Raw genomic sequence first — 17,746 nt, 5'->3', positions numbered from 1 at the left:
ACTTCATACTATTTTTTACGCTTGAGAAAAGATAACTTGAACCAACCCAATTCAATTTGTATTTAGAGGGACGTTCAATTTACGATGATATCCCTCTAAATTAACCATAACCATATTATTTCCCCCTAAATTATTGCAAGAAAATCTTTTCTGGTCCGAAAAGCTTTTCTTGCAATCCAAACACGGCCAGATATTTTTTGTACCCACTAGTAAAAGAAAGGTGTACATTAGGTTACAGCAAAATTCCTCTTACATATTTTTAAAGTCATAATTGATTGGAGAGAAGTGTTCATGTGCAACTGCTCAGATAGCTTATTTGACCAGCTGCTTCAAAAACTCATGTGGCCCCATATTTTTTGGGTGATCCAAAGCATTCATTTGAAAGGCCCTTCCATGAATAGGGTGTGTACAAAAAATGAGGCCTTTAGGATCATCCTAACCCTGCCATTTGTGGAGGGAAAAAATGGTCAAAAACAGTGTCTGTCCATTTTCCCCTCCACCTTTGATTGGGTTAGGATGATCCTATAGGGCTGATTTTTTATTCACACCCTATCCATGGAAGGGTCTTTCAAATGAGCCCACATGAGTTTTTGAAGCAGCTGCTCAGATAAGCTATCTGAGCAGCTGCGCAGGAACACTTCTCTCCAATCAATTGAGAATATTGTTCCTGCTCAGATAGCTTATCTGAGCAACTGCTTCAAAACTCATGTGGCCCACATTTTTGGGGTGATCCAAAACATTCATTTGAAAGACCCTTCCATGGATAGGGTGTGTATAACATCATAATGTACTAACTATATACCCAAATTACCTTTCAATAAGACAAACCTGATGGCAAGTCTAGTCTCTTATTATGCAGAAGATAGAAACTACTCTTTTTAATGCAACAAAATAGAAACAAGAATGAAAGAAGAAAATTCTGCAAAAAGAACGAGTCAAATAAACCTCAGGAAGCGATAGAAATCACAATTTTTAGTGATGAGAGTTAGTACTGTATTAGCAATTGTGGATTATCAGTCTTTTTATAGACTTACCGGTAGCTTTTCACCCCCTATCAGGCCTGATCAATTTGGGCAGAAATCTAGCCTTCAGATCGCACCTGATCATGACCTTCGGTGAGATTAAAACCTCAGTCATCCTCCTAATTATTATTATACTGTTGGGCCACCATCTAATTGTTATTCGACCATTGGATCATGAGTGACAGCCATCTTGTGGTCTGTATTGCTCCCAATCACTGGTAAGATTTCTAATCCATGATTTAACTCATAAGGAGTTTTTTTTATGTAATCCATGATTTAATCAATCCAACTTTAGGGAATTAAGTCAGATTATCCAAAACCATATAAAATACCCAAGTGTGACCCTAAAGAGTTATTGTGCATGACATTGTGACCCTTCCATTGGGCCAAGCAATGATAGATTTTTACTCTAGACAACACATCACTCTAATGCTAGAGAGACACAGGCGGCTATGTCATCGTGATCCTTCCGTTGGGCTGGGTCACGACAGAGTCGATCCTCAACCATGAGACCAAAAATTCCTAGACAACACGATAGGAGTTGATATTACCATTGGGAAGAAACTGCAACCCAGACTGAGCCATCCAGGCCTAGTCTCCTCACACAGTCTATTTATAAAAGTGACACCAAACCTCCATTGGCTGGATAGAAAAAACAGACACAACTATAGTGTGGTTTCATGGTTTATGAAACATGATTCTTTAGTTCAACATCTAATCACAAGATGGTTCTATTTTCCCAGACAGAACCAAAACTAAAAGTTTTCTATTCGTTCATTTATGCAGTGAAAATCAGCTGCAAAATCAATGATAAATCAGAACAGAGAGCTTTGATCAAGTTTTTCAAAACATGTTAAAAATTAGAATGTAACAACCACCTTAACCAAAGTATCCAATCAAAGTATAAACTCAAGGGTTGGTTTGAGAAAAAGCCATGTATTTTATAGTCACTAGCCTTCTTTTCATGGATTGTCTCAACTAAGCAGTGAAACCCCATATCATGTGCAAAGCTTAATGCATATACACAAAACTAGGTTCTCTACATCTTGGAATTATAAACCATCATTGGTTAAATATCCAAGTTATATTCACTTATTAGAACCAAAATCAATTACAGGGGTCTTACGGGACCAAGACTGTTCAGAAGGAATTTGAGCAATAAGTATGTTACAAAAGGCTAATGTTATCAAAATGCACTGGAAGTGCAACAACCGAAGCTCAAACACCCAAACTAACCCAAAAAATGGATCCAAAGCATCGAAAAACCATGAGAGCCTCTCTCGCGGTTCAAAAAATTGTTAGACTAACCTCAAACCAGGCACAAAAAAGAGCCTTTGTCCGGTTCAAACCGATCCAACCATTGGATCATACCTCCATTTTGGTGGGTGTGAATAGATCACCGGCAAGCAATACAGTCACTTGCCAGAAAGCACAAGAACAATCCATTTTAACAGATTTTTAATGCTTTTCTTACCATTCTTTTGCCTCAGTAAGGCTCTGATACCACATGTTAAAATATTCTAGCTGCAAAAGAGAGTATCAAATTGGAACTTAGGCAATTGAACTTAGGAAAAACAATCCATTGGATTATCCCTGTCTCTTCTTTTCTTTAATTCAATTGCTTAACTACCAAAAAAACAGAAAAATTATAAACTACCATCTTCGTCATCTAATGAGGTATCAGCCAATTGGGTCCTATTGGTCAGAAACCCAAACAGTATGAGCATCTTTATTATTTTCTTACACATGGATGGAAGTGATTGTTGACTGCAAGGATAAAGAAACGGCTCCAATTAGACTGCAGCACAAAAGGAGAATCATTTAAAAGCAAGAAAGTTGGAAATGAAGTCACTTTGAGAATGAAAAGAGAATCATGACAAGTAATGTACTTATTGTGGGCATACACAATATGACATCCCTCGGATTTTATCAGTATTTGCCAAACAGTGAAAACAGCTGCTTGGTATAGGACCCAAAAACCTTTCTACCACAAAATTAAGGACCATGGACTAAGATGTTCCAATGCCTGACCAAAGGAGAAAAAGGTTTTTAATTTTAACAGTAATAATCACTGCTCAACAATAATCCCACAATCCAATATACTGTCCCAAAACTCAATTGTTTTGCAGCCAAGATGCCATCTAGATCATGAGAGTGGAAATTTCGACAAGCATCGGCATCGGATGACAAGTAATTTGAATTGATTTTTAGCTTTCAGTCTGAATCACAATAGCGTCTTTGGCGGAATGCTAACTGGCGCAAGATCCATAATCGAGCCGCTGAATAATATTTGGTGATAAATCATAGAGCATGGAAATCAGACACCACCATGCTTGCAATTGATGATGATGTCATATGTGAGCTGTCTTTATCTTCTCTCCATGCTGATATTATCATTGTCTACTATGTGATTAATCATATTACTTCTTTTTCCAGTTTCAAAACAGCCATGAAAGCTTCTTGAGGAACTTCAACTTTGCCAATTGACTTCATCCTTTTCTTTCCCTCAGCCTGGTCATAAAACAAAGGAAATAGTTATGGTTAACTAAACAATCTTTAGTAGCACAATCCTTTATTAGTGATTGGTTAGAAATGTTGACTATTCATTTTCAATTGTGATTGGTTAGAAATGTTGACTATTCAAGTTCAATTGTGATTGGTTAGAAATGTTGACTATTCAATAAGCAGTAAATGTATCAGATTAAACTTTCAGGTACATTGCTAAACAACAAACATATATAATTTATTTAGGGAAATAATATCAACACTGCTATGTTTTTATAAGATGCGCGAAGCATCTTATTGTGTAGTATTTAAAGGGTTGTAAGAGGATTATTACAGTTCTCAAAAAACTTTTACAAGCCCTCTAAATACTAAACGATAAGATGCTTTCGCGCATCTTATAAAAAGACTGGAGTGCTGAAATCATTTCCCTTTATTTAACAACTCCTAATGGGGTTTTGTCCACGACTCTTCATGTTTCTTGGAGGCCACCCATGCCCCCCTTTCTTGTTAAGTAGAACCTCCCGGCAGACAGCAGTGCAATTTCTTGTCTTCAATGATCTCTCATGGTCTCACCTGCTAAAATGGTGAGAATGAAAATAGAAGCCATGCCTATTATTCTATATGGATGAATAATAAATTATCCTATTTGAATTCAAACCTTTCTCTCTTTAAAATAATCTTACAAAACATAATACAATGCATACTCTTATTTTGTTTGCTCACTTTCGAGACAAAATCTTTAAAATATTGCAGAATACATAGAAAGAATCACATGTTATAATCTTTTAAGAAGATGAATATTTTTTTTGAAAGATGACATATTTCATTGACACTATGAAAATTAAATTGGGGTTACAGAGCAACTCATCTTCTTTTACGAAGATGAATATGTAAAATATCAAACACTTACCTTATTATTCTTCCCCAACCTTAGTTTGTCCACTTCTTGGGTAGACGATTTTTGAGAAAGGAGTGTGGGTTTGGCTATTTTTTATAAAAGGGGAGGCTAGGGTAAGAGGTTTAAAGAGGCCGTGAAGGTTTAGATAGAGAGAGAGAGAGAGAGAGAGAGAGAGAGAGAGAGAGAGAGAGAGTTGGTCTAATTTTGGTGGGATGTGTAAGGATATATAAATTTGATCAGCCCACCCCTACTTAGGAAATCGATTTTAATGAAGCCCCAAAAAGATGGGGCTTCTCTTTACATACAATCACAAAATATTGATGAATTGAAGGCACTGGCCAAAAAAGTTTCATATTGCTTTAGAGCGATAAGCTAGAAGGATGATGATATCCTTATTCTAGCTTGTCATTCCTTAGGTTAGTTATCCAATGATTTCCCCATTCAAAGGTGGCAATGTCTTATCCTAAAACTAAGTGCCGATGTCTTATCCTAAAACTAAGTATTGTAACATTAGATGGTTCAAGGATCATCTGAAAACCTTTTGTACAAGTGAAAATAAGTACTTGTAAGATGTTTGAAAAAATATAAGCATTTGAATGTGACGTACCTGTTTCTTCAGCAATTTCTTTTTCCTTGTAATGTCACCTCCTACAACAAAACATGAAGTTAATTCAAGTTTCAAACAGATAAAAGTGATAAATCTATATTGCCTGAAGAAAGAAATCATACTCCAGCAATATGATTTAGAAAGATCTAAATTTATTCAAACAAATCAAAATACCATTTTGGGATAAAATTCAATGGTACTGACTTTCGGACCATTAGAGATTGCAAAACCAAAAATTACAGTCAGTCAAGAACTCGCCCAAAGGCGTTCTGAGTTGGCTAACCAACCATTGACTTGTCCAAGTCCAATGAGTTGATGGCAAACCCTTAAAATGCTGAAGAAAAAACGGAAAAGGGAAAAGGATAACAAGACTAACTGGAAAAGGAAACATGTTTTCTTAGTGTGTGTGTGCAGGTGCATGTGTATGTACATGTATACATGTACCAGCTAGATCTTAAGAATGGCCAGAACTCGGTCGCTCAAAAACTTGGTTGACTCAATCGAGTTTCGAGTCAATTGGGTGAGCATCGAACATTGCCCAGAAGGAAAGTTATTTAACTCACCGTAGCATTTGGATAGAACATCCTTCCTAATAGCTGACAGAGCTTCACTAGCAATCACCTTGGAACCTATGCATGCCTGTAAAGAATACATTGACATCGTTTGCAACGTGAGTAAACATAGATAGATTGAGAGCCTATTTTGAAAACAGACAAGGTGATTGGATTCTATCAAATATTCATTCATAGAATTTCAGGCAAGTTGTTAAATCATCTAAAGCATTTACAGATAATATCGGTTAAATCTCATAAACCCCAAAAAAATGTATAAAAAATAATGAAGTGGAGTTGTTTTATAGAAGAACGGTATCATTCTTTTTAAGCAATCACTTTTGGGACGTTTAAGGACAACTACCCAAATCTAAAAAATACAAATATTTTCATGAGGTGCACACTGAAGCAAAAATATAAGTTCACAAGCCCGATGTAAAGTCTTCTCTCATTTCTCTGAAATTATGCATGATATGGAATGTATCTGTAAGGATAAAGAAATTATTTATCTCTACAACAGCTAATGTAATAGTAATAGAGAGTTGATAATGATCACAAAGGACATCAAAAGATGTCACAACCAGGAGAAAAGTACGTTAATATAGGTTACATTGCTTCTCCTTAGTAAGAAATATGAGAACTGTACTCCATGATACAGAATATTAACAAAAAAAGGGCGGCCCAGTGCACGAGGCTCCCACCATTGTGGGATCTGAGGAGGGCTACATGTATTTATTTCAATACATGGTTAATATTCTTAATATTCTCTGTTCTTCTATACAGAATATTAACAATGTATAGAAATAAATAACCACACAAAATGTGGCAGGTTTGCCATTAGAACGGCACCATTAAAAAATATACGATCGTATCTGAGCACAAAAATGCAAGAAGAAATGGATCTTACTTGGATGGGTATTTTAAACATTTGGCGTGGTATAAGCTCCTTCAGTTTTTGAGTCAAAGCCCTCCCTACAGTGTAAGCCTGCAAAAGATTAAGATGGTCACACAATGATTCTTAAGTAACAAAGGTTATCAATATGCAATATTTTCAATAAAATGAATATCTATGAAACTAATTGTTAACCTCCAAAAGCTTAAGCTGATGGAGAAAGGCGATATTTATCTTTTATACTTTTAACACTCCCCCGCACGTGTGGCCCACTTGGCAAACACGTGGCACATGTGGTCCCACTTTGGGCCGACCATTGCATGTGGATTTTTGCTATCCGGGAGGTTTGAACTCGAGACCTTTGGCTCTGATACCATGTTAACTTACCAACTTCTCCAAAAGCTTAAGCTGATGGAGAAAGGCGTTATTTATCTTTATACTTTAACACTAATAAAATAAAGTCAACTAGCAAAAACTTAACAACTGCTTGGTTACTTATCAGTTATAATATAACAACTAACAAGTACCACAAAAGGTAAAAATGAAGGGAACCCTTCTTAGTAAGTGAGACAGGTAGTGTATACAACAACCAACATACAAACACAGAGGGATGTATTTCGGTTGTAGTTTGACATGGTTATTATGAGTACAAAGTTGTGGAAAGGGGCGGACAAAGAGGCGACGAAGAGCAAGATGTCAATAAGGGCGGGAATAATAAAGTGAATGGGAGTATGTATAGAGACGCTAGTACGTACGGGTTCAGACGGAGATACAACTCTTGAGATCGGTCCTCTTGGATCCGGTAGGAGCGGGAGTAGGTAAGTGAGTCTCGATCCGGTGAAGAACCAACATACAACACTGAGGGATGTATTTCGGTTGTAGTTTGACAAGCTTATTATGAGTACAAAGTTGCAAGGTTTGACGTATTCGTTTCTTTTTCTGGCTATTTATAATTGTTCAGAAGTTTATTTAGGAGAGCATTCTACATTATTTGAGAGCGAGCCTTGGCACAACGGTAAGGTTGCTCCATTGTGACCTAGTGGTCACGGGTTTGAGTCACGGAAACAGCCTCTCTGCAAAGCAGGGTTAAGGCTGCTTACATCTAGCCCTCCCCAGACCCCGCAATGGCGGGAGCCTCGTGTAGTGGACCACCCTTTTTTTATTCTACATTATTTGTTAATTTGTTACTTGATTATGTCCCTGTTGAGGCACTCATTTGTTTTCTCGAATATTAATATCTGTCCATAATTTTACTCAGGAATTCTTCTCGTTTCAAAATTTAATAAAATAAGATCAAGTTCCTACATTACTGAAGAAGCCCTGCAATCTAATATTTATAGCTGATAATATGGCATTGACTCTATGAGCAGAACCACTTGAGGAATTGCTATTGAAATGGAGACAAACAATTTCCTGTTTAATGTTATCATGATATCAATGGAGAAGCCAAGATTCAATAATCAATGGGCAATCCATGTTTCTTTATTGCTATAGTCATGGTTTTAAAATTTGGCCGAAATACTGAAATTTCGGATTTCGGCTGGGACTGACACCGAAAGTACATAAATCACCGAAATTTACAAGATTTCCACTGAAAATTTAAAATTTCCACCGAAATTTTAAGATTTGCGCCGAAACCGAAATCGACATTTAAATTATTGGCTATAGTAATAGCTTCTTGGGTATTTGAATTGGGTGCTACACATCACTTATTCAATGATTCATACAACATAATTTGCCTAGTTCCCTATTCGGATCGAATCCACCAGTCTGTTTGAATCCTTATCAGATAATTCCTCGAATCCTACTTCCAGTGCATGTTTCATGATCCATTTCAAATCGAACCATTTGTTGAAGAGTCTCAGGTTGAGGCTCTTGATGCACACAGATAAAATTTTATACAAAGAATTTTCAGTTCACTGTCAATTACTATTAGTGAGTGTTTTCAGTCTCCTATTTGTGATTAATCTGAACTTAATGCATAGTCGATATTATTTCACGATTGACTAAAATCAGTAAGCGTCACCTTATCGACATCGAAAATCCATAAACAAGGCAGTGTAATTTATATTGTGATTGAACAATTAGCAAATAATTTTTTTTGTAGGTAAGTTGGGACTTGGGATTGAACCTCCGACCTCCATGTTGCAGACAAAGCCTTGGCCATTGAGCTAGAGGCTCAATCCCAATTAGCATATAATTTGTTTTTGTCCTTGTTATGATAAGCTCCAGGCTTTGAGTCATACTATGATCTTTTAACTAATAAAAATATTAAATACCATTTGTATCTATATTTTCTTTCTCTAATTTTATTTATTGTTAAATCAACTTTATTCGAATTTTGTCTTATTCATTTAATTCATCCAAGGTGGCTGCTCTCACATGCAACAGCTCAGGCACGAAATGCCTTCTGTGATGGTCCATAGCAAATCCCATATGTATGTGTACATTATATAGAAGTATGTATACATATCTATCATCCTTCAACAATCATGTGTGATCATTAATATAAAAATCCATTGAGATTCACTGTTACTCATATTATGTTAGTTTAATGTTTCTTAAATTTATTCATCTTTGGTACTTTCATTTCATTTAAAGGAATCTATTATAGAGTTACTTCTATTGTTAAAGGTATTCCTAGTGCAAATTCTTCAAGGGAGAATTACAGGGTAAAAAGTTTATATTATGAGTGCAACAAAAAATGCAAGTCCATAACGCCAATATCAAGCATGATGGGTATATCCTATTTATCTAGATTGACCAGCAAGACCATTATTCATCCTACTCCTGTCGAAAGAAGTTATAATATACTTTGCCAGAATTAATTCATGGAAGGAGCAGCAAACAAACAACATTAATCACCTTATCCTTGTGGACGATGGTTGCTAATGGTTCAACTGGATCACCATTAATTTGAATGTCAAGCTTTGTCAATTCACTTTCTCGATACCTAGTGAATGGGAAACAAATTCAAATCATCAATAGAACTAGTGAATGAAAAATATTCTGTTAGTAGAAATTGAAGTACTTAATGAATCACAAAAATAGAAACCCAAGGTAAATTTTGGATGTCCAACATGGTTAAATTTTATCGAAACTGGAGCGAAAACACCAAAATGTTTTTGTTTCCATCCCCACTGAAATGTATAACGAAACCAAAATGCATACTAAAACAAAAACTGTAAGTGTATTGTGGTATACTACAGCAGTTTCTGTTAAATACTTATATTTATAAGAATTGCATATGAAATGTGGTCTATGTATTATGTATAAATATTTATATGAATTACAAGTGAAATGCATTATGTACTGAATTATCAAACATGTGCGACAACATGTGACTAAGTGTTCAGTATTATAGAACCATTGGTGGTGGATTTTTTACTTATGTGAGGGTTTTTGAGTGTGTATTTGTTGTTATTCTATCACTTCCTGAATTTTCATCTTAAACGTCCATCATTCGCACATGTTCCGTACGTTTGCCACATTTGAACATCATCTACAAATGCGAAGTCGTAAAACCAATCTAAATCAGGCTATTGCAGTCTTGTCCAGAAAGATCTAAACCTCTAATTATACTTGTGAGTCCAATTGGCACAATACTTTCTTGGCTGAGTGAAATTGATATGCTTCTTCCCATGCATATGTACTGTAAAAACCAGTTTACAAAATATATATCGAGAAATCCAATTTTCAAAGAGAAAATATAACATATCAAAGTTTATAAAGATTTGATGCAAGATAATATGGCCTTAAAAGAATTCTGTAGTAAGTATGGTGGGAATAGGATGCGGAATGTTTGAAGCAAGTGATGGTTTTTTCACATTTACAACAAAGCTTGAGGGAGTTCTGCAAAGTGCAATTATAGTGATTTTATGTGTCCTTTTGTAATTAATGCATTTGGATTGTGACCCTTAATGAAATCAGTATGGGCGTAGGGCAATGCTTACCTGATCAAGGTTTTAAATGTCAATTCAGTAGGCATGTCAGTTGCAACAAAAATGAAAGCATGTCAGTTTTGGTCATTGGTTTCAATGGAAATCCAGTAAAATCACGGAATTTTATGAAAATATTGGGAATTAAAGATGAAACTTCAAGAAATGCTAGAGTAAAATATTACACACATAGAAACCATGACATAAGCGAGACAAACATCTATAATGGTTTAACAAGATCAAAAGCATAATGATGGGGGTTGTTCGCAAGTTTGAAACAGTAAAGTCCATTCTAAAGTGAAAATGCAGTCACATACACATATGCTACAAATGAACACGAAATGTTGGAAAAAAGTCTCCATTCATTAATTCATGAAGAGTGTACAATACAATGAAGCAGAAAAATATAACGTTGGAAATTCAAAGGAATTTCAAACAAAAATAATTAAAATTATTTTTTCAATTAAAAGGAAAAAATAAAACATGACTTCGTTAATTGGTAGATCGAACAAGAATAACTCATATATAAAAAATATAAAAATTTATCATGCATATATGACAAGTTTTATCGAAAATACGGTCATTTTCTATTTAAAAGGATTAATGAACAAAAATAAATAAAATAATTAATTTTTGAAAAAAAAAAAAAATCTGCTATCAATCAGTAGATGGGGCAAGAAAAATGCACGTCTAATAAAATTAGAAGCTAACATCGATATGTAATTAGTTTTTATTCAAAGATATACTTCTTCATAATTTGTAAAACCATAAATCTGTGCAAATGAAAATTCATGCATTAATCAATGTGCTTGTATCAAATCACTAAGTTGATGCATTTGTATAATAATTGAAGAAACAGGAAAAAAAAAAATAATAATAATAATAAGTACTTACCAAGCAAAAATGTGAAAATCCAGGCTTCTTTATGCACTTGGGTCGAAATTTTGACATGTCCACTGAAGTTCCATAATTTACAAATCAAAGCGGCAGTATTTCGATTTTCGGTTGACATAACTAAAACGTTACCAAAATCTTCACATGTCAACCGAAGATCTCATTTTTGTGGGAATGGAAACAGAAACATGTCTGTCTCTTTTTGTCGGGTTTAACCGACATTTGAATCATGGTTGTGGTACTGGTAACTATAGTAAACATCATGGTGGCATTTCCATCTCGTATGGAAAGCCGTCCAAGTGTTTCTTTTCCTTGAGTTTATTTTGATGTTTGGGGTCCTTTTCATGGTACTAGTTGGTCTACTTTTAAATACTTTATTACATTTTCAAATGATTATTCAAGAATGATTTGGGTTTATTGAATGAAAGATCCGTGCCGAATTATTGTCTCTCTTCAAATGTTCTCATATGGAAGTAAAATATCATTTCCATATGAATGCTTGCACCTTTTGTTCTAACAATGTAGGAGTATACATATGTCTTCTTTCATTCTTATTGTAGTTTACTTGAGATTAGCCGAAACCTAGTTGTCTTCTTGCCCACAAAATACATGTGATAAGGCAAATCCTAGCCCCGATTTTTTTTTTTTTTTAAACCATGGACAAAGAAAATAAGTTTGAACAACAAATTCCATATGAAATGCATTTGTAAAATATTAATAGTACTTTCTGATCCAAAAGAGAACCTTTGTCCAACTAGAAAGATCCAATTCCATGTTGACAGATTTGGATACCCTAAATTAGGGAAACAAGAGAATAATTTGAGAATAATTGAAATGGATATAAAACCTCTTAAATACCTAGGAATTATATCAAACATAACTTTTAATTATATCAAACAGATATTAGATATTCTTTCATTCCTATAAATCTTTTCATTTTCTTTTGGGATCTCTTGACAATTCAGACATGAATGAAACTTATGACCAAGGAACTCTTCAATGAACTACATAGTTGATACATGTTCTTAGGGACTCTTCCATATAACAATGAAATAAGCATATAAACTATTCCCTGAGGATGCACAATGGACAAAAATAAACTGGAAAGATGTGGCTTATAAGATCAATCATAATAAGTATTTACCCCACAAAAGAGTACTCCATGCTAGCATATCCTTTGCTTCTAGACTTTAGCTGATCAAAGAAATCACCAACCATCTGTGAAATGGATAGAAGAAACAACATAGCCAGGTTAAAGACATCGTTCTCAAAATGCGAAAAAAGAAGTATATCAATATTATTCAACAAAAGAGGGAATTGTAAATCAATTTCTAAATCCTAAAAGAAAGTAAAATCACAATGGGTACCTCCGCAAGTGGCAACTCATAGGTGATTGAAGCTCTATTCTCAGTGATGTATTTCATTTCTTTAAACTCCCCTCTTCGATCTTGAGCAAGCTCCATAAGAGGACCAATATAATCTTTTGGTGAAAGCATTTCAATCTACAGCAATCAATTTAAATCAAGTCAGATTATGATTCACACATGAGTTTTAGAAGAAACTTCTCCCATATTTTGATAAACTTTACTGGGAGGAAAAAATAAGATTAGCTTCAATAAGAGAATAACCTTAACATATGGCTCCTCAATGGAGTTTCTTTTTCCTGGGTCAGGAAGCATAGACGGATTCGAGCATTCAACCTAAACACGGATGAAATTAGTAAGATTCATTATAGATTTGTTTAAAATTAATAGAAGAGTGAGATCGAATGAAGATGCCTCATAAAATTGTCTTGAAAGAGTCTGTCATCATTCATGATTTATTCAGTTATAAAATTAAATATCAATATATGCCATTTGAAAAGTCCAAATAAACACTCCAACAGAACATCAAAGTCACAGATCAAACGTGAAATTGATAACTTGATAGGATTTCCAAGGCAATAATTTGTTACAACACTAATGAGAGGATGAAACCATAGTTTTATTAAGGAACCTTGAAGTACATGTGCAATTTGACTAATTTGGAAAGAACTCGATGGGGAGTTGGGGACTAAGAGAGAGATCTCTGGAGAATCTATCTCCCATCTGGAACTCAAAAAGTTATATTCTGGATGTTACTCCAGCCTAAGATTTTATTAAAATCCATTACAATTGCATTCCCAAGTTGCGAAGAACAATCTGAAATGAGGCAATCTTTCTGGATTCTCTCCGCCTTACAGCCTTGCTTCACATTGCCATTGTCATTATAGCATTTGTAAGGACCAGCCCATAAATGAGTCTGAAAAAATAATCTGAGTACCCAAGTTGCAAAGAACAATCTGAACTGAGGCAATCTTTCCAGATTTGCTCCGCATTACATCTTTGCTTCCCATTGCCATTGCCATTGTAGCATTTGTTTGGACCAGGCCCTAAATAAGTCTAAGAAAAATAATCCCTTAATCTGTCCAGTTCTAAAGGAATCTCTCTTAGCTTGTTGATTCATGATTTGCACAGAAGTTGGCGAGATTTCCGAGATATCGCTTGATAGAAGAATGGAGTAAACCTTCCATGGCTTGTTTGAAGGAGAACTCTGATGTAGTGGTAAGATCTCCAATGGAGATCTAAGTGAGGTAAGAACAAAAAATCGGCGGCCTAATCTTTGGACTCATCCAGTACTATGATGTTTGCTTCTGCAGACTCTGACTCTACCCACTGATTTGGAAATGTGGATCGAATTTTTTAGGAACTTTGTGATGAAAGATGTTAGGCCTGAGGGAGATTCTGCTAGTTATTATTTGATCAATGCATTAATCTCACCCTCTGTGGCATTTTTCTAGATTCTTTAGAGACGTGGAGGTCTTATCTAGGGACTGCGACAAGTCTCTGTTTTCTCACATCCATTAAGAAGGAAGCTCACTGACGGAACTCTTAGCAAGTTTTGGTGTTTCTCGTAATGAATTAGTGTATTGGCAAGGGATGTTACATACTTGGGCTGTTTTGTTTTCTTTGGGCCCTTTTCTCAGTTGATCTTCTAAACATCACGCCTTTTGTAATTAATTTCTTGTTTCAATAATAAAATTTTGTTTGTACAAGAGGCCCATTGTCCTTATAAGAGGTGACGTGCAATACATCAACAAATAAAGAAGCACTTGAGCACTGTTTTAAGGACATGGAAGAGGCCCATTCCCATATAGGAACCATATTTCCAAACAGAAGTGCACCCCTGATCTGTAGTACAAAATCAAAACCTTGGGATTCAAAGCAACTCACTCTCCAATAAAAGCTTTGTGAAACAACCGGTTACTCCAAAAGCTTAAGCTGTTGGAGAAAGGCATTTTTTAATCTTTTATACTTTAACACTCCCACGGCCCCTCTTTCTAGGGTTGGCCTACACGTGGCACATGTGGCCTCTCTTTTGGGTTTGGCTATTGCATGTGGATATTTGCTATCAAGGAGGTTTGAACCGAGGACCTTGGCTCTGATACCATGTGAAACAACCAGTTACTCCAAAAGCTTAAGCTGTTGGAGAAAGACGTTTTTTTAATCTTTTATACTTTAACAAGCTTAACTATCATCTTAGCCCAAATGAGGGAAAACCTTCGGTGATCTCAGTGTCAACCAAAGATTGGTAAGCAAGCTTATTTACTTGCAATCACAAAACTAAACTTGGCATATTCACTATTATAAGTTTACTTTCCTTCAGAGGAATTTGTTAACTAACCAAACTTCTCCAATAGCTTAAGCTATCAGAGAAAGGCATTATTTTTCTTTTATACTTTAACACTCCCCCGCACGTGTGGCCCACTTGGCAAACATGTGGAACATGTGGTCCCACTTTGGGCTGACCATTGCATGTGGATTTTCGCTATCCGGGAGGTTTGAACTCAAGACCTTTGGCTCTGATACCATGTTAACTAACCAAACTTCTCCAATAGCTTAAGCTATTAGAGAAAGGCGTTATTTTTCTTTTATACTTTAACAGAATTCTCATGTAGGGGACTCTATTGCTCCTCATGGACTTCTAAATATAACAACCTCTTACGGTAATGAAAAACTAGATCACCTAGAGATAATGGTAAGTGGAATGGTCAAGTAGAGGATATTGTACCTTTGTTTGGGTGTTAAAGGATTCCCATCATTAATATTTTGATTGATGTCCATCTCTACATGGACCTGCAATGCAAAAATCAGACTATGCATATATACTCAATCTAGTTTTCCACAAGAAAATCAAGATTATTGAGGTTGAATGCCATATTTTAGGGAGAAAATTGTTACTTGTTACAAATCAAGGAAATATATGAAGTAGAAGAAGAGAAGAAGATAAAAGTAGCTACTATATGGACTCATTGGAAGGAGAGGAATGCTCAACTCGCTTATTATCTCTTAACAATGTTACCTTGCTTCAAGTTTTGCTCTAACCAGGTCTCCGGCGGTGTTGGAAGGAGATTTGTTCAAGCAAGGAAAGGGTCGAGATGATTTTCCTAAGATGGATCCCTCAAAACGAAGCTAAATTTCAATGGATCAAATATCGGTAACCATGATCCAAATGGAGTAGGAAAAATTCTTAAAGATGAGTCCGGCTTTATCAGGTGGGCTTTTCGGGCCCCATCATGGTTAAGGACTCCAACGAGGCGGAGGTGAGGGCACTGCTCCAAGGTATCAGGATCATGAACAAGTGTATTGGGGAGATTTATCGCGGAGGAAGGCTCCCTCAATATTATCAGGTGGATGGATGGGAGTCACTCTCAGCCAAGGAGATTTGCGGATATGACCGAGGAGATTCAATATCGAGTAGAGGGTACCCAACTCAATTCCAGTATGTTAGGAGATCGGCTAACATTGAGCTTCGTTGCTTTTTCTGTTGTATTGATCATCTCGGACGAATTTTTCCCTTTCATTAATAAAATTATCTACCATTTAAAAAAGTTATATTTATATGAATTGCATGCAAAATGTGTTGTGTGTATTATGTATAAATATTTATATGAATTACATATGAAATGTGTTGTATGTATTATGTATTAATATTTATATGAATTACATATCAAATGTGGCATGTATTGAATTATTAGACATGCGTGACAGTGTATGCCACTAAAAGTGTTTGATGTTGTTAAATCATTATGTGATGGGTGGTTTTTTTGCTTATGTGATGGTTTTTTAGCATGAATTTGTACTTTTCTAGTACTTCTTGAAGTTTCAATCTTAAATTTCCATCATATGACAGGATTTTCAATGAAATTGTCATCCAATACCGACAAGTTTCCATTTCCATCATGACAGAAATTCATAAATTGCTTCCTAAAGTTACATCAGAAAATTGACAACTGCGATCCTTTAAATCAACCACTTAAGAAAATAGAGTATATTCATCACATAAGGCACTTCTAGGAAAGTATGACATGAAAAGTTTAGTTCCGCTTCCTAGATACAAAATTGACCATATAAAATAATGATCAAACATAGTAAGAGTGATACATAACGCATCCCAGTGTCCTAAAACATGCAAAGTAATAAATGAACAAAGTATTCTACTTGATAAGCCCATAGTTAGCAAAACACCGTATTAAACGGCATTTTTTTTTAAAACCTCGTTTTAATGGGTAGCCATTTAATACAGCGTTTAAAACACGGCTGCCGTTTAGAACGGTGATTTTCTTATGTAAACGATTAAAACGCGATTTAAACATCCAAAATGCATTTTTCAGTTTTTTTTTTCAACTTCACCCCTCTCCCCTTTCAAAATTACAAAAACGAAATAAGCCCTAGATCGTTGTTTTCTTCTCCTTCTCTCTGGTGTGATAAGAATGAAACCCTTCTTTTCTTCGTCATTGTTCCAACCCAAACCCTAAGTCCCCAACCTCTCTCCGCCCATCTGCCAGCCATCCGGCCGTCGCCCTCCACCTTTAAGTTCATATACGAGAAGAAGAAAAGGAGAAAAAGAAGAACATAAGAAGAAAAAACTAGTTTGGTTTTGTTCCTTGTAAGATTTATAAATCCTTATCACAAATTACCCCTTTGGTACCCAATTTCAACTTCCTCTTGATGTTAGAATTGAAATTACATGGTTTAGGGTCTTTAGGGTATACAACTGTGATTTGGAAATGAAGTTACATGCAGTATAGAACTGAGATTTGGAACCACAGAGTTGTTTTTACCCTTTTTTTTACTGCATAGGGTATATCCGGTATCCCCACCCCAATAGTTGTTTTTACTTAAAAGAAAAAGGCCATGGATGTTGCCACCTTCAATTATAAACCCTCGGATCAAAGCTTGTTGGGCTTCTCTCTATATGGTATAGAAGGGTGCGTGCAAGAGATTTTTTACTCTTTCATATACCACTAGGTTTGTTTGGGCCCTTGCTGGCCTAAGATGTTTCTAACTTTCAACCCTTTCATGCCTCCATTTATAAAGGGTTTATGTGGTTCAGAAGCTCCACCCACTGGTACTAAGGT

The 17,746-nt window shown here is 35.5% G+C and overlaps 1 protein-coding gene across 1 annotated transcript in view; it reads right to left on the bottom strand.

Moving 5' to 3' along the window:
• Nucleotides 1-2,857: 2,857 nt before the first annotated feature.
• The window catches only part of LOC143848481 (Small GTP-binding protein), a 38,092-nt gene continuing 23,203 nt past the window's right edge, over nt 2,858-17,746 (bottom strand). The window contains exons 15-22 of the mRNA XM_077357437.1: nt 12,936-13,007; nt 12,675-12,809; nt 12,452-12,525; nt 9,341-9,428; nt 6,491-6,568; nt 5,596-5,671; nt 5,033-5,073; nt 2,858-3,533 (exon numbers count right to left, since the gene is read on the bottom strand). Of these exons, the coding sequence (XP_077213552.1) occupies nt 3,438-3,533; nt 5,033-5,073; nt 5,596-5,671; nt 6,491-6,568; nt 9,341-9,428; nt 12,452-12,525; nt 12,675-12,809; nt 12,936-13,007 (660 nt within the window). The 3' untranslated portion in view covers nt 2,858-3,437. The remainder of the gene's footprint in view (nt 3,534-5,032; nt 5,074-5,595; nt 5,672-6,490; nt 6,569-9,340; nt 9,429-12,451; nt 12,526-12,674; nt 12,810-12,935; nt 13,008-17,746) is intronic.

The sequence above is a fragment of the Tasmannia lanceolata genome, unplaced genomic scaffold, assembly GCF_043159265.1.
Source record: "Tasmannia lanceolata isolate RefF3 unplaced genomic scaffold, GAP_Taslan_0.1 ptg000016l, whole genome shotgun sequence".
NCBI lineage: Eukaryota > Viridiplantae > Streptophyta > Magnoliopsida > Canellales > Winteraceae > Tasmannia > Tasmannia lanceolata.
Note: the sequence above shows the minus strand (reverse complement) of the source record. Positions and strands in the feature narration are given on the sequence as shown.